The following is a 23,610-nucleotide window of genomic DNA, read 5'->3' as shown; positions in this document are numbered from 1 at the left end:
CAAGGCAATCTCCACACACACTCACACAAACTCATGTGTGGAGCAAGAAGACTCTTTCTCTCCTTCTCAAGCTTTAATAGAAAGCTTATCACCTACTTCAACATTGTGAGAAGGGAGGCCTACACCAACAACTCTTGGCTTTGTGATGCAAATCCAACCAAGAGCCAAGCTTCAATGCATGCTCATCTCCTCTACCATGCTAGTTACTAAGCTAAGCTATGCTAATATGAGTGATGATGTGAGGAGATGTACATCTTTCTTGTAAGACTACTCCTTCTTCCTCTCAATCTACTCTCATACCCCGCTAGCTCTCACCATCTTCAAAGGTGTGTGAAGTCTTAGGTCTTAGACAGTGAGGGAATTGATGTTGTGTTTAATAAGTGTTTTGCTTAGTGCTTGAAGTTTCCATCTTCATTGCACTAGCTAGTATTGAAGGAAGACAAAGAATTGTATTATAAAATGTCTCTCTTGATGGGAGAAACCATAATACAAAGCCTTTTGGAGGGGGAACCGGCTCCATGCACATCCGGTCCTCAGCTGTTGTCAATAGCTTAATTTCTCTCTCTTTTGAAGTATTGTTCATGCTATCTAACTAGGTGTTATACTTGTTGTTGCTCTCTCCACCCAAGCACTCTTGTTATTCTCATTAGGAATCTATTTTAATGAAATGCTCACTATGTTCATGCTATTTTCCGCTACACACAAGTTACTAGGCCATTAAATGTTACAAATTGAAATTAACAACATAGTGTCAACTCAAAATGAGTTCGATTTTGGTAAAATGAAAAATCACTCGAGGCTTTGTTTTGTTTAGTATTTAGGGTATAAGGTGCCCCAAAAATCAAGGAAGAAGAGTTATATAGTGAGAAATCCATAAACACACTCAAAATCTCCTTTTGATTACAAGATACTTCCAAAATATTCATCAAAATGTGAATTTTAATAGCAAATCAATCCAAATAATTTTTTGTAAATGGGCGATAGCTTCCAATACATAGGCTTTCCATTTTTTAGAAAAATTAGAACCATAACAATATCTTTAGAAATATCTATGCTACCTTTGTAGCACTTTCACTACAAGGACTTGTAAGCTTAGTGGCACTCATTGTGCGACGCTCAAACTAGTGATGTTGTTGTAAGCGTCACTATCAACGTCGCTACGAGCATTACTATATAGCGACGCCGACAGTAGGTTAAAAATACCCAAGAACACCAAAATTCACATCTAGATCTGAGTTTTGGCACTTTCAAGAAAGCGACAAAGAAAAAGGTAACACCTTCACTTTCCTCTCTCTCATAGGCACGCACACGCGCGCACACACACACACACACGAGGAGAGAAGGGAGAGCCAAGCATGTCCTCTCTCATGCTCCCTTCCCCTCAATTCTTTCTCCCTCCCACTCACACACACACACACACACACACATTGAGAGAGAGAGAGAGAGAGAGAGAGAGAGAAAGAGAGAGAGAGAGAACCTACACACATACACACAAAACATACATAGAGAGAGAGAGAGAGGAAGAGAAAGAGATAGAGAGAGAGAGAAAGAGAATGAAATGAAATGAAATGTTATATTAAACGTCTTCAAAAGGCCAAAATGACCTATGAGACCAAACTGATACAATCTTGGTGGATCTAATCCAATGTCTGGATATAAAATAAAATAAAAATGGAAGCAAACTTAAAGGCTAAAATTGTCATCATGATCATCATCAATACCAGAGGGATAGAGAATTATTTAGGATTGGGATTTAAGGTATTAGGGTTTAAATCTAGAATTAAGATTTGGGGATAGGTTTTATATTTAATCTTATCTTCAAGACTTTGGTTTAAATCTAAGGGTAGGATCACAGTTTAGAAGATAGAGAGTAGAGAGAGAGGATAGAGAGTAATAGTAGATAAATCTCTTATTGCTCTCTCTACCTTATCTCTCTAGTCTCTATCCTCTCTCTCTCTATCATATTGCACTCAACTTACCTCTCTCTACCTCGCTATAGAGAGAGAGGGATAATTAAGTGTAGGTGTAGAGAGAGATGATCAAGTATCTACCTCCCTCCAGAGTTATGTCTGTAAGTGGAGCCAGTGTTTTGTGTTGTTTCTAAAGTTCGCAAGCATTTTTTCATCCGAAAAATGTTGCAAACTTTGAAGATGGCTTGTCCACAATAAGCTATTTGCACATGTGAGCTTGCAAATAGCTTGCATGTAGATTTCATGGGTTTAGGTAGTAGAGAGTGGGATGATTATGTATCTCACATGCGCAGAGACGATTGCGGGAAAGTCATTTCTGAAATTTATTGCATTTTTGCATCTCAAAAACATTGCAGACTTTGGAAACGCTTTTTTTGCAAGCCGTTTGCGCATGTGAGCTTGGAAATAGCTTGCATGTAGCTATTGTAGAGTGCTTTGAAGAAGAGCTTCTTTATTGTGCTCCTTGCCCAACATCTCTTCAAAGTAAGAGAGCTTGAGATCACCACAATATGCAATGAATGTAAGGATGCAGCCGCTTGGGTGAAATGTACGTGACCAATAAAGACAATATCATAACTCGGTGATCCTGATTTTTGTGCACCATCCGACCAAGGTGTGCCCCTAGGGATTGGGCATGGCTAGAGAATATTAGGTAGTCTACACTAGCTAGCTAGGGCATAGCTTGAGCTGAACAAGAGGCAAAGGGGTTTTTCCTACTACATGGATTGTCATGTAGACATGGGTGTGAAAATTTTCCACACCCACAATATAGGAATCGACCAATAAAGATGAGATTATAACCCAGTGGTCCTAATCTCCATGCACCTCTAGACTAAGGTGTACAAGGATCGGGAATGGCTAGAGAATGTGAGGTAGTTTACAATGTGATTTATGGTTGGTTGTTATTGGGGGAGACGGGGGGGGGGGGGGGGGGGGGAGAGAGAGAGAGAGAAAGAGAAGAAAGAGAGAAAGAGTTAATTTATGTTTAATCTAGGGTTTAGGGTATTCACAATCATTATGAGTATTGACGTTGATGTGGGGCCATACGACCAAGATGTCTATCTTGCAATAATGATCTTATGTCCTTGTAATCAATGCAAACATGTTGTGCAACGGACAAGGTGCATTTCTCTGCAACACATTGGTGAGTTTGAACCATCTATTATAGATTGAGTTATTGCTAATTAAAACTTGTCAAACTCTTATGTTGGCCAACAAGGAGCAATATTGCAACTTAATGGGAACTTAATAGACATCTTTATAGGCGCTTTATTCAACCAGCATATGTGAGGCCACAAAATGCATCCTCTTCAAGCTCGGAGAGTGACCATGCAGAGAAAATCCCCAACCAGGCTATGTTTGAGCCCGAGATTGACAAAATGATCAAGACAATCATGGATTCAGAAAGGCTTGTCTACGATAGCATGAAACGTGAGGCCGATACACCCTTGTATGATGGAGCACGAGTGTCTAGTTTGAAGGAACTCTTGGTTCTTCTCAGCATGCAGCCAAAGTTTGGATGGAGTGACACTAGCGTCACATAACTTTTTAGGTAATCTCTTGCAATTTGTCGACTTCAATAAAAAGATACACATGTATAATGTACCAAATTACGAGAGATGTTATGTGTTTCTCTATGTAGAACCGCCCAATATATCCTCCTTCTAATGGACATTGGAAGATCATGCATTGGCCCTATGTTTTGTAGTGCCAGACCTTAATGTGTATCCTACTCCTAAAAGCAGAAAACAATAAGACCACAACTAGCTTAGTATATTGAGTGACAAATTTTTTTTTAAAAAGACCACAAATGGATAGTTGAACTTACTGTGAGAGATACTTGCCCTCCCACATTTAGATGATGTACGAACCATAACCTTTATCAACTATAACCAATAAACAACAAAAGTATTCTTAGCAACAACACTTGAGCTATCCTCTCAAAAATTTTGGCAGCATAACGACGTAAAATGCAAATTAAAAAAATCGCATTTCGTACTTTATTTTGTGCAACACCACAATGCTCACAGGAAGGAAAAAATACAAGACCACTTTGACATATGTGTATCTGTGTATATCTCTACGCTTCTATGTGTTGTGTATGTCAATGTGTGTGTGTACTACAACAAGTGTATTTCTGTTTGTGTGTGTGTATGCAAATGCATGATTGTAAGTGTGTTTGTGTGTGAGTATGCATGATTGTATTTTTATCATGTATTATTGTGTGGTTGTGTGTGTATGCAAGTGTATTTGTGTGTGTGTGTGTGTGTGTGTGTGTGTGTGTGTACTACAACAAGTTTATGTGTTTGTGTGTGTGTATGGAAATGCTTGATTGTAAGTGTGTTTGCATGTCAGTATGCATGATTGTATTTGGGTCATGTGTTACTATGTGGTTGTGTGTGTATGCAAGTGTGTGTATGTGAGTGTGTGTGTGTGTGTGTGTGTGTGTGTGTGTGCGCGCATGATTTTATGTATGTCATGTGTTGTTGTGTGTTTGTGTGTGTGTGCATGAAAGTGTGTGTGTGTGTGTGTGTGTGTGTGTGTGTGTGTGTGTATGCATGTGTGTGTATGCAAGCTTCCAATGGAGCCCCAAATGGAGCTCCTCCATGCCTTGAAAGGCATGGTGAGAAGGTAGCGTGCATGCTGCTTTCTCACCATGCTTGTCAAGGCATGGGGGAGCTCCATTTGGAGCCCCAATGGAGCTCCATGTGGAGCTCCATTGGGGCTCCATTGGGACTCCGTTGGAGCTCCTATGGCAGATCTACATGCACACACACACACACACACACACACACACACACACACACTTTAGTACTTTAAAGCCCCTAACTTATTAGTCACTCACCTCCTAAAGCTTCAATTTGTTGAGTCTCCACCATGGGACTTGGCCCTTCTAAATTACAAAGGACATGTTGTGGTGGCGGTTTTTTCTACCCTAGCTAATTGTCACACACCACACACACTATTCCACCTACTTAGTATGCAATCCCGAGCTTACTTAGCTCCTAGGATTCTACTGAAACCTATCGCCTATGGTAGCTACCATGGGGTGTTTCCCTTCTAATAACATGATTGCTACATCGCGGTACTACCTCGGGTTACCCTAGCCATGAAAGTACTTGGGTTGCCTCTTCATTACACCTTGCAGGCAGCCTCACCATCTTAGCTGGGGATCTCTCCACTCATTGAAATTTGCACGCTATGCAGTTATGGCGACCTCCCTCCTTCCTCTATTTAAAAGGTGAGGGTGCATCTCTGCCACTCACTTATCTTTGTTTGTGCTCTATTTTTTGCATAAAAAAAGTGAATGCGTGTCTGTATCTCTACTGCACCGAATCATGGAGCTCTCAACTCAAGTAACATAGGTCGGTAGCTTTTATTTCATGTTTTTTTTTTTGCACTTACTTTAGGGCAATATGTTTGTGCTGCGGACATGTCACCTTGAGAGCAAAAAGAGGTTTTACCATTTCACAATGTTATTTGACATCACTATGGTATGAGAAGTTTCCATGACTGCATTCCATTACGACGGTTGATTTATTGCCTTTCGGTATCTACATGGGCATTATGGTTTTGTAATTACGGTGAAAAAAAGGGGCTTGCCCCTACTAGATATGGGTGCTAGTTGGTTCTTTTTTACCCTACTTCTTTTGGCTACTAGTTGAATGGCAAAAATCATCGTGATAAAAGTACTACAAGGATCTCTTTCTTTCATTCACATAAGGAATTTGTTATTGTATAGCATAAACCTTTTTTAAAGTTAGATTCATGTTCTTAACTTGATTCAACAAGGGATTCTTGCCACCTGGGTTGGCCATAAGGTTGTATAAGGTAGGTAGCTTGCAAACTGGTGAGTTCGGACAACATGATGGGCCTAAATTGTACCCAACTTAAAACAAACATTAAGCTAGCATGTGGCTGGATTGGAACTATTAAAGGGATTTTTTATATATACTAAAGAAAACCTATTGCATAAACTTAATATAATGGTGCTTTCATTAATCTAGAAAGATGAACTGTGATAATAAAAGTGGGGGGATTTTGACACTTGGATTAGAAGGGGTGATGGCCTTCTAATCAGAATGATATAAAATCCTTCTCTAAATTGGAAAATTTTGGGTTCTTTTTTTTAAAAACATTTGACCACATAATTACTATGGACTTAGCTTGTAAAAGGTTTAAAAAAAGTTTGTAAGATCGACATGGATAACAACTAGTATAGTCCATTGATACCTGTAAAACACATCCAAGGCTAACATATCTGTTGTCTTGTTTGGATGGATGTAGGTAAGGACTCTATCTTGTCTTGGAAGGTTTCTTTAGCTTTGGAAACCTGTCCTACACTGGATTACACATTCACTTACTGCTTGAGAAGCTCTTCTGTTATTTGTATACTGGAATGGGGCCTCATTCTTACAAACATTAATAGTTTTAAGACTGAGTTGTTTTTGTACTTATCATTTCCTTTTTTCTAAAGCCAGATGTCTTTTGAATGTAAAAGGTTCAATTATGTCATATTATTTATGGTAAAACCGCTACACACACATCCTATATATAAGGTTTTTTCTTTCTAGAAAAACCGGGATGCTGGCTTTGGAAACTAAGAATGAATTATAGCTCTAGGTTGGACCCACATTCTATAATCCCTTGAGTGGTTGACTGGTGTTAGGTGGTCCTTCTTAGACTATTTTTCCTGGTCTCCTTCTCACGGCTATTATAGTCTTTGACTTTGTCAGTTTAAGGTGTGTAGGACCAACTTACAGAAATTGATCATATTCATGTTGTTATATTTCCTTTCAGGACCACAAACCTTTTAGAATGACGACCTGCATGAGTGTAAAACACGGTCCTGAGAATCATACAAAGATTCTGGAACAGATTAAGTTGTACCTTAAAGACTGTAAACCAAAAAATGCTTTGGCAATTAGAACTAGACCCTTACTTGCTAGAAAGGCCAAGGATTGTATTACTTACTACTGTAAGTAAGTATAACCTCACTTAACTTTTTTGGTATATTGCAGACTCTTGCTCTCTCTCAAGGATTGGAATTGACCTATGACCACATCTCTTGTTCTTAGATGTATTACAGCTTGGATGCTTCTCAACTAATATATGACTCGGCTCTTACCTTAGACAAGAAAATGTCTATCTTGCACATGTTATCTTTTAATGATTGGGTTAAAGTTTTGGCTACCTTAGGCAAGGACTCCAAGGAAGGGGTAAATTTGATCGCCCAGTACATAACCCAACTTCTCATATTCTCTTTACAATACCAACAAGAGCTTGCCTATTCTCTTCCTCTGGGGCTGATCTGTCTAACATTTTGAGGAAGTTGTGCAGCCTCAATCCATCTTTTGTTTGTACACCAGCTACCCCGACTATCCCTCAAACTAGTGGTATCTTTTGTAGGGATAGTGCGGCTCTTGAAGCCGTCAAAGAATTTCAGAGTATTATTTGTTCCCTCAATGACTCTAACTTCTTGGAAATGGTGCCAAAAATCTCTTAAGTTTTTCCTTTCTTACCTGTTAGACAGATTGAGATCAAGTTCTTTGGGGTAGACCATCAGCTTTGGATCCTACCCAAGAAGGCTTTCTTAGCACCCATTTTGAGTGAAACATGGGTGTACCTTGTCAACCTCCCTGCCTCTACTGTTGAAGACTGTAGACTCAAGATCTTAAAAGGTGGACAATTTCTTGACAAAGGAGAGCTCATCAAAGTACCCTTCAACCTCAATCTCATTGAACATTCTAAATGCCCTTCCAATACTGGCCTCTACATCCGTACTAAAGGGAACATGGAGTTTGCTAACACTACAAGAGGTTGTGTGCTTTTGTGACGCTTTTAGCAACGAAAATACACTAGGTTTTTATAACCCCCAGCGTCGCTAAGAGCGTCGCTATGAGTGTCGATACGGGGACATCGCTATGCCAGTCGCTATATGCGTCGCTATAATCGTCGCTATATAGCGACGCCTATAGCGACGACGAGCCATCTATAGCGACGCTTATAGTGACGCTGCAGAGCCTTATATAGCGACGTTTATAGCAACGCCCGAGAGGAAAAATTTTGGTGGCAGGGCATTCAACCCATCAACCATATTGAATGTTTCATTAATTGATTCACTTTTGAAAAAAAAAGTGCAAAGGTAAATATAGACCCAAAATAGTCACCCACAAGACAATATAACCATTAACTCCATCATCCATAGTATGTATTGTTTGGCAAATAAAGATACAAAACGGACAAGCGTGAATTGATGAAAGTAAATCAATGACAATTGTACACATAGGCAAAATCATTTGATTGTTAAACTTTGCAAATGTAATAGTTACAAACCATTGTCATTATTTAAAAAATATACATGGTTTTCAAAAAGACGTATAAAAGTCATCTCATGATACATAAGCTATGACAAGAAGAAACTAATGCTATCTAGCTATGGCTAAACTGACATCGTCTAATCAGACGTCTCATCGCGTCCAAGTGGCGTATCTGTCGGATTCTGCAAAAAAAAACAATAAGATAGCTTTTTGTAAGTATAAACATATAGCGACGTTTATAAAACAATACAACAAATAAAAAACAATAAACCCTAATACTAACCATGCCGCCGCGAGAACTCAGGATGTTTATAAGGGCATTTAAGCCCTTCTTGCCTGCGTACTCATGCTCGTACGGTGTGGGATCACGTCCTGTAAACGACCACTGTCAAAACATACAAAGAATCCATTATGTTAGAATTTAAAAACCCATAAACCCTAAACTATCAAACATAGAGAGCAATGCAAAAACACTTACAAAATCGGCCTCAAATGATGCCCACCCGCCGCTCCCCAAAGGGTGTGAGCTCCCTACCTCTACTCACGCTCTGGCTACCTCCTTTTGTTGCTTCCACTTGTCGGTATTCTCGCGCGCTTCTTTCTTCGCATTCTTCCAATCTTCTTTGGCCAGCAAATCTGGTCTGTTGTACCCATGCTTGATTGTTTTTTGCACTTCAGAACGCTTGTGCTTGCAGTATTCGCGCATTCGAACCTTCATCACATCTTCATTGAAGCGGTCTTCCCGTGTTGGAACGGGAAACTCGTCATGAAGCATGCTGATGACTCTGTCTTTTAAATCATTCAGTACTTCACTCTAGGTGTTTAGTATGTAGTGTCTAAACACCTGAGAGCAAAGACCGCGCATGCGCGAAATCACCTTCTTGACTTCATCATCCAAGATGATGCCACCGATGAAGTCGACGGAGTAAGGCAAGCCCTCTCGCTGCTGACGCGTGAACTTGGGTGTTCCGGCAGGGGTCTCTAGCGGCCTGTCAACGGGGGTACGGATGTCAGGTGTCTCCACTGGAGTCTAAGCCCCGAAGCGAGGAGTGTCCACTGGAGTGACTCCTGGAGGAGTAGCTAGTGGTGTGTAGCTGCGGGGAACGGCAGTCAGCCGTGCAAAACCTGGTGTCGATGGTGATGCCGTGGCTGGTGTCGGGACGGGCAAAGAAGGGGAGGGTAAAAAGCCTCGTCGAACACGAGGCGATGTCGAAGCATCTGTGGCAGCATCCCCACAACAACCGCCACCACCACCACTAGAGCGTCGGTGCCTAGACGAGTGTGAAGATCATCTCATCGACACCGAAGCTTCGGAGCGTGTTGAATGCTCCAAAACAGAGGGAGATGCGGATGGAGTAGGAACGCGCGATGGTGCGCCAGAGCGATGAAGCTCCACGTACCACTGTCTCTGCTGGGGTGACAAAGAAGAAAGAAACTCCTCATCATCCATACCTGCATTAAATACACGAACATTTAAACTTATATTGAATGAATGGAATAGAAAACATGGACAAGTAGATAGAGAGAGTGAGAGAGATAGATAGAGAGAGAGAGGAGGAGGTGCTCGTTGTCTCTGCTTGTGAGAACATACCTAGAGCATACGTACTTGGAGTGGACGTAAAGACCATTAAATACAATGATGCAATGACGCGTTCTTCTTCTATTCAACTTGAGTGATGGAAGAGTCAAATCGATAACTCAGCTGCATGTGGCTATGGATTGCCCAGGATGTGAGCGCAAAATCAAAAGAGCGTTATACAACATGGAAGGTACTTAGAGAGCCAGAGTTTTTACAAAACGGAGCAAAATTTTTTAAAACAGAGAATCCTACAAGAACTTGAAGGTGCTTGTAGCTTTGGAATGTTTAAAGGCTAGCAGCAATAGAAAGTGTTCTTCTTCTATTTAACTTGAGTGATGGAAGAGGCAAGTCGATAACTCTGAATTTTCAAGCGAAAGAGAGAGAGAGAGATAGATAGATAGATTCAATTATCGTCCACGGAGGTCAGATATGACCCATGGGACCAAAAACAAACATTACAACGGTGACATTTGTAGCAGATCGCACTGAATACATATCAGTTAAGGACTGAGGGTCCATTGGAAAGATGAAAAATGAAAAGGACAAAAACCTAAGAGGGATCAGCTGTGGGGAGAGCTGATTTGGGTTTTCGAAACTCCTGGATGATGGCTTTACCACCTCGGTAGACTGCCCATTTGCCTTGTTTGCGGGCTTCATGTACCTTCTTGAGCTCTTCACTTTTGCGTTTGAGTTGTAGCGGGGTGAGTTCTTCTGCGATCCAAAACTTGGTGTCCTTGAGAAGACATGATTGTTGGAGAAGCTTGAGCCGACATTCCCTACTTTCGAATTCAAGGATGGCATGTCCACTTGGTATAGGTAGGTCAGGGCCTCTCCAAGTGATACGACTTATTGCATTGTGGTCGACCTTGATCGGCTTGAGAGTTTCGTTGAGGAAGTTGATGCGTTCCGAGAAGTTAAGCTCGGTTGTTTCCCATGCTTGAGGTAGCCCACCGATGCAGATCTTGAGGGTATTTTCTGCTTGGAGTCGTTGTTCTCGACGCTCTACTGTCACACATGTCTTCACCTTCGCAAGGGTTGCCGAGTGGGTTTCGATGGCCTTGGCTTCGACTTCTTTCACTTTATTGGTGGCGAGATCGACCATGGAATCAAATCGCGCCTCAAGCTTGCAAAGGCGAGCTTTGAGGTCGCGATTTTCTTCCATGAAGCGATCAAGATCTGCTTGAAGGCGTTCGATTCGGTCAAATTTGCTTGGCGCTACTAGGACAGCAGCAAAGCTTGGTCGTGTTTTCGCAAAGCTCTTCGGAGTGTTGGTTTTGGTCGTCATTCTTCCGATGCTAATCTTCTTGTTATTGAGTGCACCCACCAAACTGAAGTTTTGTGGGAATCCCTGCTTAGTTTAGGCTTTGTATGTCTGAGAGACAGAGAACTGTGGGCTTGGGCTTGGGGATGCAAGGGTCGAAACTTGTGCAAGAATCATCCCCTGCCTGTTTAATGCAAGCCTAAATCGGGGTCGAAGCTTGTGCAAGAATCATCCCCTCCTTGTGTAATCGAAAGAAGAAGCAGGGTGCAATCGACGAGCAGGGCTCAGACCAACAGGGCCGAGTGGAACGAGCAAGGCCGAGACGAGCAGGGCCGAGATTTGTATGTCGTGCAAGGCGAGCTCTGCAGGTCGTGTAAATCTGAAACCAGAGCAAAGCGGGCGTTTCTGAGTTGAGCAGACTGGAGTGGGGGCAAGCTATGGCTAACGCCCCCCCACAGGGCAGCCCCTCGCCCTGGGGAAGACTTGGGAGCAGGGGGAAAGAGAAGCGGCTAGGTTAAAAGAGAGAGAGAGAGAGAGAGATAGAGAGAGAGAGAGCACACAATCAAATCTTGCAGTCGAAAAACCAGGTGGTGGAGCTGCATGTGGCCATGGATTGCCCAGGATGTGAGCGCAAAATCAAAAGAGTGTTATACAACATGGTGGGACTTAGAGAGCCAAAGTTTTTACAAAACGGAGCAAAATTTTTCAAAACGGAGAATCGTACAAGAACTTGAAGGTGCTTGTAGCTTTGGAATGTTCAAAGGCTAGCAGCAACAGAAATCGTTCTTCTTCTATTCAAGTTGAGTGATGGAAGAGGCAAGTCAGAGAGAGAGAGAGAGAGAGAGAGAGAGAGAGAGAGAGAGAGAGAGAGAGAGAGAGAGAGAGAGAGAGAGAGAGAGAGAGAGAGAGAGAGAGATTGAGAGAGAGAGAGAGAGAGAGAGAGCGTGCACACAATCAAATCTTGCAGTCAAAAAACCAAGTGGTGGAGCTGCATGTGTCCATGGATCAAAAGAGCGTTATACAACATGGAAGGTACTTAGAGAGCCAGAGTTTTTACAAAACGGAGCAAAATTGTTCAAAACGGAGAATCGTACAAGAACTTGAAGGTTCTTGTAGCTTTGGAATGTTCAAAGGCTAGCAGCAACAGAAAGCGTTCCTCTTCTATTCAACTTGAGTGATGGAAGAGGCAAGTCGATAACTCATAATTTAGAGTTTAGGGATGTGAGCACAAAATCGAAAGAGCGTTATACAACATGGAAGGTACTTAGAGAGCCAGAGTTTTTACAAAATGGAGCAAAATGTTCAAATACAATATTTATGGCTTTAAGAGATCTCTCTCTCATCCTCGCATAGCTCAGCATAACTTCCTATATCTATATAGAGCTCTCCGTTTAAACAGATGTCCTCTGTTTCATTTTGTAGATCCTCTGCATGCACCCCATAGAGAGTAGCAGCTTGATGTTCATCTGGCACCACCTCAACGGCTTCTGACTGAGCATCTTCTCCGATCTCCTCCATTGATGCCGCTCTGATTGGCACATGGTAGCCTTCATACGTCCGTGCACTATGAGGGGCTACCTCTATGACGTACCACCAGTTTGATGCAGACTTTGTAGGATGAAATATCACCTGCCAGAGCCACATAACTTACATGAGAGCTTCCAAGCACATAAATTCTAAAATGGGATGTTAACTATTTACATACTTACTTGTCCACAATGCTCGGGTAGTACGAAAGTGTCTCTTAGGTCAGTCCATTTCTTAGTTGAATCCACCTCAAGAAAACCAAACTCTCCTCTACGCAGAGTAGCGTTGCGACCCTCCATGATTATCTTGAACCATTGCACGTCGAACAAATCGATAAAAAATCCTCTATAATCGATCCTCAAAATCTGTTGTAGCGTGCCGAAGTAAGTGAGTTCCGCCACCAGAGGATCTGCATCAGAGGACCGTCGTCCGACTAGACTGTTCAAATTTTGCCATGATTCCACAATCTTGAGTAAAACACTTTTTGTCGATCCGTTCCACCCTAAAATGTCGACCTTTACACCATGCTGCTGTGTATGACTTATACTACAACCAACAAAGATTATGAGTGGCTGTTCAAACATGTACAAAGTAACTAGTCGTACATTGCAAACTTACCTTGGTCGCGTAACCCCGAGAGTACTCCCACTCTTCCTCAGTCACTTCTTCACCGCACTGTTGTGCGCTTTTCAATTTTTTGTGCAACCATCTTAAGCTCATGAATGTTGGTAGGCTCTCCAGACCCGTCGGATAGTGCATCGGTGGTCGTCTTCCCCGTCTCCACTCGATTCGTGCCCTTTGTTGCTCTTGCTTTGCATCCTCATATTGTGAAATCCACTTTTGCATGACTGGATTGTGAAGCATGCAAAATCGGTTGATTTTAGCCTCTAGATCTTCCGTCATCTTCTTCTCAACACCGAGGTTGCTGCACATGACAATCCCAGATATGCTCTCATCATCTATGGTTCGCCATAGCGTGTCCCGAGCTTTATCAAATCCATCTAGCCACTCTCCAATGTACACTAGGGACTTTGATACCAGCCAACCTTCTGCCATGCTACCCTCCGGACGTGCCTTCTGACGCACATATCCCTTGATCATTTTCATGAAACGTTCTAAAAAGAACATCCTTCTGGAATGTACTGTGCCAGCTATTTCCACCATCAACTATGTGAACAAGAAGATGCACCTGAATGGTTAGCATGGTAGTAGGAAAATGTTTCTCAAACATGCACACAACCTCCGTAGCGTTTAGTTTGGCGAATGGTATGGAGTCTACGTTGATCTCCTTTTGTGAGATCCATTGCACCAACTTCGCAAGTTTGTAGATTGTGTTACGGACGTCAAGATCAAACAAACATCCCTCAATGGCAACCGGTAAAATAAACTGCAAAACACGTGCATCAATGATATTAAAGTCCACACACGAATTTGTACACAATTCCCACTATGATATATTCCACTATGAACATACCTGACACATTTTATGCCAGTCGTGTGACTTCAAACCGGTAAGCTTTCCTTCTTTAGTAAAACACGTTCGGAGCGAGTGCATTACTCCAGTGGGGGTCCGCAAAGATCGAATGGTCTCTTTTACTTTGCGTTCTTGGGCTCGTGTGAAAATCCATGGTGCTTTAGGGAGTTTTATCAATCCATCGGACGCTGTTTGCGGCCAATATTTCTCCATACGATCCACATTTCTAAGGTCAACTTTGGCTCCCAAAGTATCTTTCTTGCCGGTCAGATGGTCCCATAGTAGATTACCCACATTCTTGAATATGTGCATTGGATCGAGCAAGTGATTGATCACGAGTCGGCGGGGCCAGTATGGTAACTTGTACCATAGAGATAGTCTCTTCATCCCTGGGGGCAATTCGTCATCACACATCTCCTTCTGCTCTAACCATGTGTGTGCAGACATCCTCGGTGGCTCTCTTCCCAAAAAGCCATCGCATAACACATGATTCTCTGGAAGATACGCTTAATGACCTTTGTAGATTTGCTTCTTCAATGAGGGCGTCCTACGTGCATTCAATCTAGGTCCACATGTGACACATGCTCTGTGTCAGCTTGTTTGAAGCCTTGCATGTATACACATGATAATAGATCAGCTTGAGAAAAACCAAGATTTACAGTGTCTGAGTGAGGAGTGTAAATAGATCACCTGAACATTTTGTTAGTCTGGGATAGTCATGCATGGTCCACATTAGAATGCCTCTGATCAAAGCATTCCGTCGACCTGTGTGTCAGCTCATATCCACCACTTCTATGCCAATCCACAATTGTTGTAGCTCTTCCAATAGTGGACAAAGATACACATCCATATTCTTCACTTTATATCGCCCCGGCACAATCAAGATTAGCCATAGGTGCCCCTTCTTCGTAGTCAACCCACGGGGGAATGTTGTAGTTGACGATGACAATGGGCCATGTACTGTAAGATGTTGATCTTTGACCAAATGGATTTACGCCATCCATAGCCAGGCCTAAGCGCAAATTTCGAGCTTCCTTGGCAAAATCCGACCATGTTCCATCTATATGTTTCCAGGCTGCACAATCTGAAGGAATCCGTAGCATACCATCCAAAGATTTATTCTCCTCATGCCATGATGCTAGGGTGGCCATGGACTTACATTCGAAGAAATGCTTGATGCGAGGAAGCAGAGAAAAATGTCACAAAACCTTTTGCGGAATTTTTGTTCCGTGGAGATCTACTCGATATCTCTCGGAATCACATTTCGGACACTTCTCCATGTCTATGTATTCCCTGAAAAGAATGCAGTCATTAGGACAAGCTTGGATCAAATTGTAATTCATCCCCAAGTTTCGCAAAATCTTTTGTGCTTCCTCTCGAGAATCTGGCATCACATTATCAGCTGGTAGTATGTGCTCTTTGAGCAATCTACCCAACATAAAAATACGATACAATTGTGTAAAAATCTATCAGATCATTATACATTTAGATTTTTATTAAAGTAAACTAATTGTAATAGATCACCTGAAAAGCGTTGTGACGCTAGTGTCACTCCATCCAAACTTTGCCTGCATGTTGAGAAGAACCAGGAGCGCTTTCAATCTAGACACACATGCTCCATTAAACAATGGCGTGTCGGCTTCACTTTTCATATCATCATAGATAAGCCTTTCTGAATCCATGATCATTTCATCAATCTCAGGCTCAAACATTGCCTCGTTGGAAATGTGATCTGCATGATCATCCCCTGAGCTTTCAGAGGCTACATCTTGTGGCCTCACATATGCTGCTTGACCAAAGCGCCTTCGAACACGTCTATTGGGTTGCAAGATTGCTGCATGTTGGCCACCGTCAGAGTCCGACGAGTTATAATTGGCAACAACTCGATCTATAATAGATGGATCGAACTCGCCAAATTTGCGAACGTGCTGCAAAGAAACGCGTCTTGTCCGTTGCACAGCATGCTTGCATTGATTACAAGGACATAAGATCCTCGCTGACGGCCCCACATGAAGGAGTACAAGCGGAAGTGCGACGCGAGAGAGAGTGCAAGAAGAAGAGCACGACGATATGGTGAACTCGCTCTACTGTAATGCGTAGAGCATAGTGAGTTCTTATTAGGTTTTAACAAAAGAATATGTGTACATACCTAGCGGCCCGCCCACTTACCTGGGCGACCACATTGGGCTTTATACCCCAACAACCTCCCACTTAAAATCCAATGTGGTACTTTAAGTGTGATAGAAGCTACTATACAAGCTAATATACAAGAGATGTAGAGAAGTGATGTACTACCCTACACCTAACTGCTTGCGAAAATGCGCAAAGCTCTCTGAGGGAAGTCCTTTTATAATAGATCAGTAGGATTTTCTGTCGTGTGAACTTTGACAAGCTGAAGTTGCTTATCCTCGAGCATTTCCCTGATGAAATGATACTTCACATCCACATGCTTTGTCTTTGAGTGATAAATTGGATTGCGAGCCAATTGTATAGCACTTTGACTATCACAATATAACACAGGCATCTCTTCTTTCATTCCCAAATCTGTTACTAGTCGATTAAGCCAAATTTATTCTTTGCATGCCTCTAATGCTGCAACATATTCAGCCTTTGTAGTAGACTGAGTAACACAATCTTGTAATCTAGAACGCCATGATACTGCTCCACCAACCAATGTAAAGACATACCCTGACGTAGACCTTCGGTTGTCTAAGTCACCTGCATAATTTGAGTCTGTAAAACCCTTTACACTTAGCTCCTGACTCCCATAGCATATACGCATACTCTTTGTAGCTTTCAGGTATCTCAATATTCCTTTCACTGCCTCCCAATGTTTCTTGCCTGGGTTTGATATGTATCGACTTACTACTCCCACTGCAAATGCAATGTCTGGGCGAGTAGCAATCATTGCATACATCAAACTACCCATTGCAGACGCATATGGAATCTTATCCATTTCAGCCTGTTCCTCCTCAGACACAGGACAATCTTGTTTGCTAAGTTTCACATATGGTGGCAATGGAACACCCAATGCCTTTCCCTTCTCCATATTGAAACGTTGCAAAACCTTGTCAATATACTCTGTGTGAGATAACCAAATCAACTTCTTTGATATGTCGCTCTCAATGCGCATACCAAGTATATGACTTGCCTCACCCATGTCTTTCATGTCAAACGATTTTACCATCTTTGACTTCAAAGCTGAAATTTCAAGTTCTTGCCAGCAATCAACATGTCATCCACATACAAAATAAGGATCAGCCAACTGCCATCCTTAGCCTTCTTTGTATATAGACAGTGATCGAACTCACTACGTTTGTAGCCTTGAGAAAGCATAAACTTGTGGAACTTATGGTACCATGCCCTCGGTGATTGTTTTAAGCCATAAAGACTCTTTAACAACTGGCATACCAAATCTTCCTTGCCTTTCTCAACAAACCTTTCTGGTTGCTGCATGTAAATTTCCACATCTAAATCACCATGCAAGAACGTTGTCTTGACATCCATTTGGTGCAACACCAAATCTAATATGGCAACCAATGCAAGAAAGCATCTCAATGTAGTCATCTTGACCACCGGAGAGAAGACTTCATCAAAGTCAATGCCTTGTTCTTGCTTAAAGCCCTTGGCAACAAGCCTTGCTTTGTACTTAGGCTGACTATCATGAGCTGTGATCTTATACCTGTAAACCCATTTACAAGGTAGAGCCTTTTTGCCCTGTGGTAATTTAACTAGCTTCCATGTCTGGTTTTTATGCAAAGCTGTCATCTCTGACTGCATGGCCAATTGCCAATTCCCAAGGTCCTTCATTTGCATTGCTTCCTTGTAACATGAAGACTCATTGCAATCAGTCAACATGACATAGTTCATAGATGGAACAAACCTATCAGGAGGTCACATGATATGTCCAAATCTACGCAAAATAGGTGGCTCAGGCTCAGCCACAACCTCTGGCTCCACTATATCCTGTCCTTGCTCCTCTTGAGCCCTGACATTTTGTCTTGCACATGCAGGTCCATCTTCTTGGAAGACAACTCTTCTAATCTCCTCAACCCTCTCTGGTTTAGAATGATATTTGGCTTCATTAAAGTGAACATCATTGCTGCAGATAACCTTTCTGGATTTGGGATCCCAAAGTCTGTACCCCATCTCACCAGAATTACCATAGCCTAGAAAGATGCACTTTCTACTCTTTGGCTCAAGTTTGTTCCTAAATTCCTTTGGAACATGAGTATATGCCTCACAGCCAAAGACTCTAAGATGCTTGTATGAGTGCATTTTGCCTGACCATACCATCTCTGCCACTAAATCCTTCTGCAAAACCTTGCTAGGAGATCTATTTATAAGATGAACAGTTGTTGATACAGCTTCAGCCCAAAACCCATTTGGCAGTTGTGCATTAGACAACATACTTCTGACCTTCTCTTGTATGGTCCTATTCATCCTCTCAGCAACACCATTTTGAGGAGGATTGTAAGGAGCATTAAGTTCACATTTTATACCTTTTGACTCACAAAAGTCCTGAAAGGCCTTTGAAACATACTCTCCACCATTGTCAGTGCGTAAGCATTTAAGCTTCTTGCCACTCTGATTCTCCACAAGTGTCACAAACATTTTGAAAACACTAAACGCTTCATCCTTGTGCTTGAGAAAGTAAACCCATACTTTCCTCGAGTAATCATCTATAAATGTCATAAAGTAAGAAGCTCCCCCTAGAGATAGGTTAGGCATAGGTCCACACAAATCACTATGAACAAGTGCCAACTGTGTATCTCTTCTACTGCTTCTATGCTTATGTGGCTGCTGTGTTTGCTTACCATACAGACAATGTTCACAGAATTCAAAATCATTAAATGACAAGCCAGGCAAATAACTAGAACAAGACAAGATTTCCATTCCCTTCTTGGACATATGTCCTAACCGGCTATGCCACAAAGAAACGTTCGACTGCTCGGTTACATTGATTACATTTTTAGAGACATTTGATACATAAATCATGTAAAGTCCTCCAGACTTTACTCCATGTGCTACTGTCATAGAACCCTTGGATATCTTCCACATGTTCTGTCCAAAAGTGGTGACGTAGCCAGTATCATCAAGTAAACCTGTGCTGATCAAGCTCTTTGTAATTGCGGGAACATGTCTCACATTCTTCAGCGTGAAAGAAGAGCCATTCTGAAACTTCAATTGAACATCTCCAACACCTAAGATCTCACATGTTTGCCCATTGCCTAGCCGAACATGATCTTTAGTGGTCACATAAGAGGTAAACCACTCCTTGTTTGGAGACACATGAAGTGATGCCCCTGAGTCTATAATCCAGTCACTCAGTGCATTTTCATCAGATGTTGTAAGAAGAGCTGAGTCCATTGTATTCTTCAAGAAGTAGATGTCTCCTGACACTAGACTTTCATCCTCTGCAACAGTGTTTGTCACATTTATTTCTTGAATCTTCATTGAGGACTTGTTCTTCTCACCATGGTCTTCAGCTTTCTCTTTGCCTTTTTCTGATTTCCATTCTCTGCAATCTCTTTTCATGTGACCCTTCTTGCCACAATGGTAGCATTCTATGTCACTCTTGCCTTTAGCACTGCGGGACTTGCTACGAGACTGATCCCTCTTTCCACCTTTGTACTTTTCTTTGGTCCTTCCTCTAACAACTAAGGCTGTTCCTTTGCCTTTGTCCATTGTCTTTCTGTTGGTTTCTTCAGTAAGCAGACTGCCTTCTACACCTGCTATGGTCAAACCATCTGGAGGTGCATAATTACTCAAAGATGTGCGAAAAGTGTCCCAACTTTTCAGCAATGTGATCAACAGGAACATAGCTCTAACAGGTTCATCAAACTTGACACCTTGAGCTGACAGCTGACTGTAGATGGTGTTGAATTCATTTAGATGATTGGACATAGGTGTCCCTTCTTTCATCTTCAAGTCAACAAGCTTCTTAAGCCAGTATACCTGTGAAGCTGCACTCTACTTCTCATAAAGATCACTCAGCTTTGTCCATGCTTGATAAGCCGACATCTCGTCGGCTACATTGAAGTAAACGCTTTCTGCCAAAGTCAGCATAATGGTAGAAAGTGCCAATTCATCCATTTCGCTCCATTCATCTTCGTCCATATCTTGTGGTTTTATCCCCTTGAGCTTTATAGGTTTTATCTGCTTCTTTTGTACCAACACATGCCAAATCTGCTTCTTCCACAATGGGAAATCGGTTCCATCCAGCTTCTTGATATTGTAAAGAGCAGTGTCCTGTGATCTAGCCATAGCTACGTTTCACAGTAGTTTACTTTCCTGGGAAAAATTCGACAGAGTTTCTCCTGTAAACTGACCTCTGAACCAATATCAACTTGTCAAATGAACCAATAAAGCTTTAGATTCTGCAGAAATTTTGGCAGAGTCTCCTTTGTAAAATGGCTCTGGTGTACTCAAAAACAGACCAAAAAACAGCTCAAAAAACCACTGTCTCTCTAACACTGTAAGATGTGGGTAAACCTGTCGTGCACCTGTACTATCTCTCGCTGTCCTGTCAGTGTCCTGTAAGCATAGACTGCGACAATGCCTCAACGGCAGTAAAGCAAAGATGCAATCCCAAATGTCTAACTCACAGTCAATACATCCTAGCTGCCTATCTAAGGGTGCTCGAGGGATCGCTCCAAGACCTGTATCACCGAAAGGATCTCAACATTCGAGAATCCCCTAGCTCAATAAAACCTCACTCGACCCTCAACAAAGGGTGCAGTAAATCTGACAGTACATAGACTTCCCACAAAGTCATACATCCACAAATTTCCCATTGTATGTTGTAACCGCTGCGGCGGTTGTTTGCTGCGTGACTCAAATCCAGCAAACCCTCAACAGACATACATCATCTCTGACAATACATCCCATGTGGACGTACCTGCAATGTCAGGATGAAATCTGGAATATCAAGCAGCAAACACAAGCTACCTGATGAACTGGTGGATGTCGCCTATAGTCTGTGTGTAGGTGCGCCCGTGTCGTATGTGACACGCCTCCAAGAGCTGTAAGCCGTCCTTCGTTGTGTAGATAGCCACAAATCAGCACTCTGGAAGTGCAGATATCCTCAGCACTTGCAGTCGTAGGCCGAAACCCCAAAATTGCAGAGTCGGATCTGCACCCGCCGAGACCACGTAGTCGAAAATGGCCTGCGCGGATCTTTGTCGAAGCCGAACGGTGGACGAGATGACCTCAGAATGAAATTCAGAGAACACTAAGCCATTCGGGCTTTCCCACAGGAATTGGGGCCGTGTCTTCGCTTGTCGAATCTCACTCCAATCTGAGCAAGTGACTCTGGCTACCTACAAATGCTACCCTGAGCCTCGATCTGAGCTCTGATACCAGTTGAAGGAGTACGAGCGGAAGTGCGACGCGAGAGAGAGTGCAAGAAGAAGAGCACGACGATATGGTGAACTCGCTCTACTGTAATGCATAGAGCATAGTGAGTTCCTATTAGGTTTTAACAAAAGAATATGTGTACATACCTGGCGGCCCGCCCACTTACCTGGACGACCACATTGGGCTTTATACCCCACACCACATCCTCGTTTCGGTTGGACGGCCCCACATCCTCGTCACTACTCATAATGAGGGAAAAAATCTTATAATTTTGACAAAAAATTTAATCTTCTATTGACATTCTTCGTCTTTTATGTCTCTCTCTCTCTCTCTCTCTCTCTCTCTCTCTCTCTCTCTCTCTCTCTCTCTCTCTCTCTCTCTCTCTCTCTCTCTCTTTGTTCACATTGTAAGCTACCTAACATTCTCTAGTCATGTCCAATCCCTGCACACCTCGGTCTAGAGGTGCACGGAGATCAGAACCACCGGGTTATAATCTCGTCCTTATTGGTCAATGCCTATATTTGTGGGTACAAGAAATCTACACACCCACGTCTACATGATAGTGCATGTAGTGGACAAAACCCCTTTGCCTCTTCTCTAGCTGTAGCATTTCACAGCATCTTAACATCTTTTCATAGTAGATCTTTTCACCGTTCGTCTAACTCTAATTTTTTTACCGTAATCCCGAAGTTAGACACTAATATAAAAACTCAATCCAAAATCTTATCTTAAATCTAACCTAATTGAACATGTGGTGATTCGCTCCCTTGAAGGGTAAAAGACATACCAATGGGGCTACTAGCTGTGTAGATGTGAAAAGGAGAGCATGTATTTTGAATGATTTCGTCTTCCCCCACACACAATTTAGAGAGAGAGAGAGAGAGAGAGATAAAAGAGATTGTGTGCATTGTGTACATCATTTCAAAGGGCATCAGCCTCAAGTGTCATTTCCCCTCTCTCTCTCTCGGCCGGCCACTCTTAAACGCGTAGGCATTATAATCCTTCGGTGTACTCAAAATAAACATAAATCTAATCTAACGTAAATCTAAATCTAACCTTATCTTAAACGATAAAAAGAGAAAAATAGTATAACCTTTCTATCACCCAAGTGTGGTAGATTGGTTATGTCATTTCCCTCTTCAATAACAGGTAAATAACGTAAATAAACTTAAATCTAATCTAATATAACGTAAATCTAAATCTAACGTAAATAAACCTAAATAAACCTAAATCTAATCTAATATAACATAAATCTAAATCTAACGTAAATAAACCTAAATCTAATCAAACATAAATCTAACTAAAAATAAACCTAAATTTAATCTAATTTAACTTAAATAAACCTAAATCTAATTAAACGTAAGTCTACATCTAACCTAATCTTTAACGTCTTTTGGGATAGTTTCCTACGATGTTAAAACTCTCTTCTTCTTGTGTGTGTGTGTGTGTGTGTGTGTGTGTGTGTGGGTGTGTGTGTGCCAATAAAAAGAGAAAAATGGTATAACCTTTCTATCACCCAAGTGTGGTAGATTGGTTATGCTATTTCCCTCTTGAATAACAAGTTTTGAGTTCAACTCCTCGTCGGCTAGGTCGGCTAGATCTTTAGGTCTCTTTAATTAGTTTCCTACGATGTTAAACTAAACTCTCTTCTTCTCGGGTGTGTGTGTGTGGGTGTGTGTGCACGCCAATAAAAAAAGGAGAAAAATGGTATAACTTTTCTATCACTGAAGTGTGATAGATTGGTTATGCCATTTCCCTCATGAATAACAGGTCTTGAGTTCAACTCCTGTCGACTAGATCTTTAAGGTCTCTTGGAATAGTTTCCTACAATGTTAAGACTCTCTTCTTCTTCTTCTTCTTCTCTCTCTCTCTCTCTCTCTCTCTCTCTCTCTCTCTCTCTCTCTCTCACACACACACACACACACACACACACACACAAAAACACAATGTGTGTGTGTGTGTGTGAGAAAGAGAGAGAGAGACGGAGAGAGAAAAAGAGGGGAAGGGAACATGAGAGTGAGGAGAGGGAAGGAGCATACCTGGCTCTCCTTCCTCTCCTCGTGTGTGTGTGTGTGTGTGTGTGTGTGTGTGTGTGTGTGTGTGTGTGTGTGTGTGTGTGT

General features: G+C 42.0%; 1 protein-coding gene across 1 annotated transcript; it reads right to left on the bottom strand.

Annotated features, from left to right (window-relative positions):
- Window positions 1-10,419: 10,419 nt before the first annotated feature.
- LOC147432282 (uncharacterized) lies at window positions 10,420-11,031 on the bottom strand. Its single transcript, XM_086493005.1, has one exon. It carries the CDS (start codon window positions 11,029-11,031, stop codon window positions 10,420-10,422), a length of 612 nt encoding a protein of 203 aa, XP_086349131.1.
- Window positions 11,032-23,610: the final 12,579 nt, after the last annotated feature.

This window comes from Adiantum capillus-veneris, chromosome 20, assembly GCF_014529385.1.
Source record: "Adiantum capillus-veneris isolate H3 chromosome 20, ASM1452938v2, whole genome shotgun sequence".
NCBI classification, from domain to species: domain Eukaryota; kingdom Viridiplantae; phylum Streptophyta; class Polypodiopsida; order Polypodiales; family Pteridaceae; genus Adiantum; species Adiantum capillus-veneris.
The sequence above is the reverse complement of the archived record's forward strand: the minus strand, read 5'-3'. Positions and strand labels throughout refer to the sequence as shown.

Excerpts from the sequence above, each read along its gene's own strand:
- LOC147432282 (XM_086493005.1), bottom strand. The coding sequence starts at position 11,031 with ATGGAAGAAAATCGCGACCTCAAAGCTCGCCTTTGCAAGCTTGAGGCG.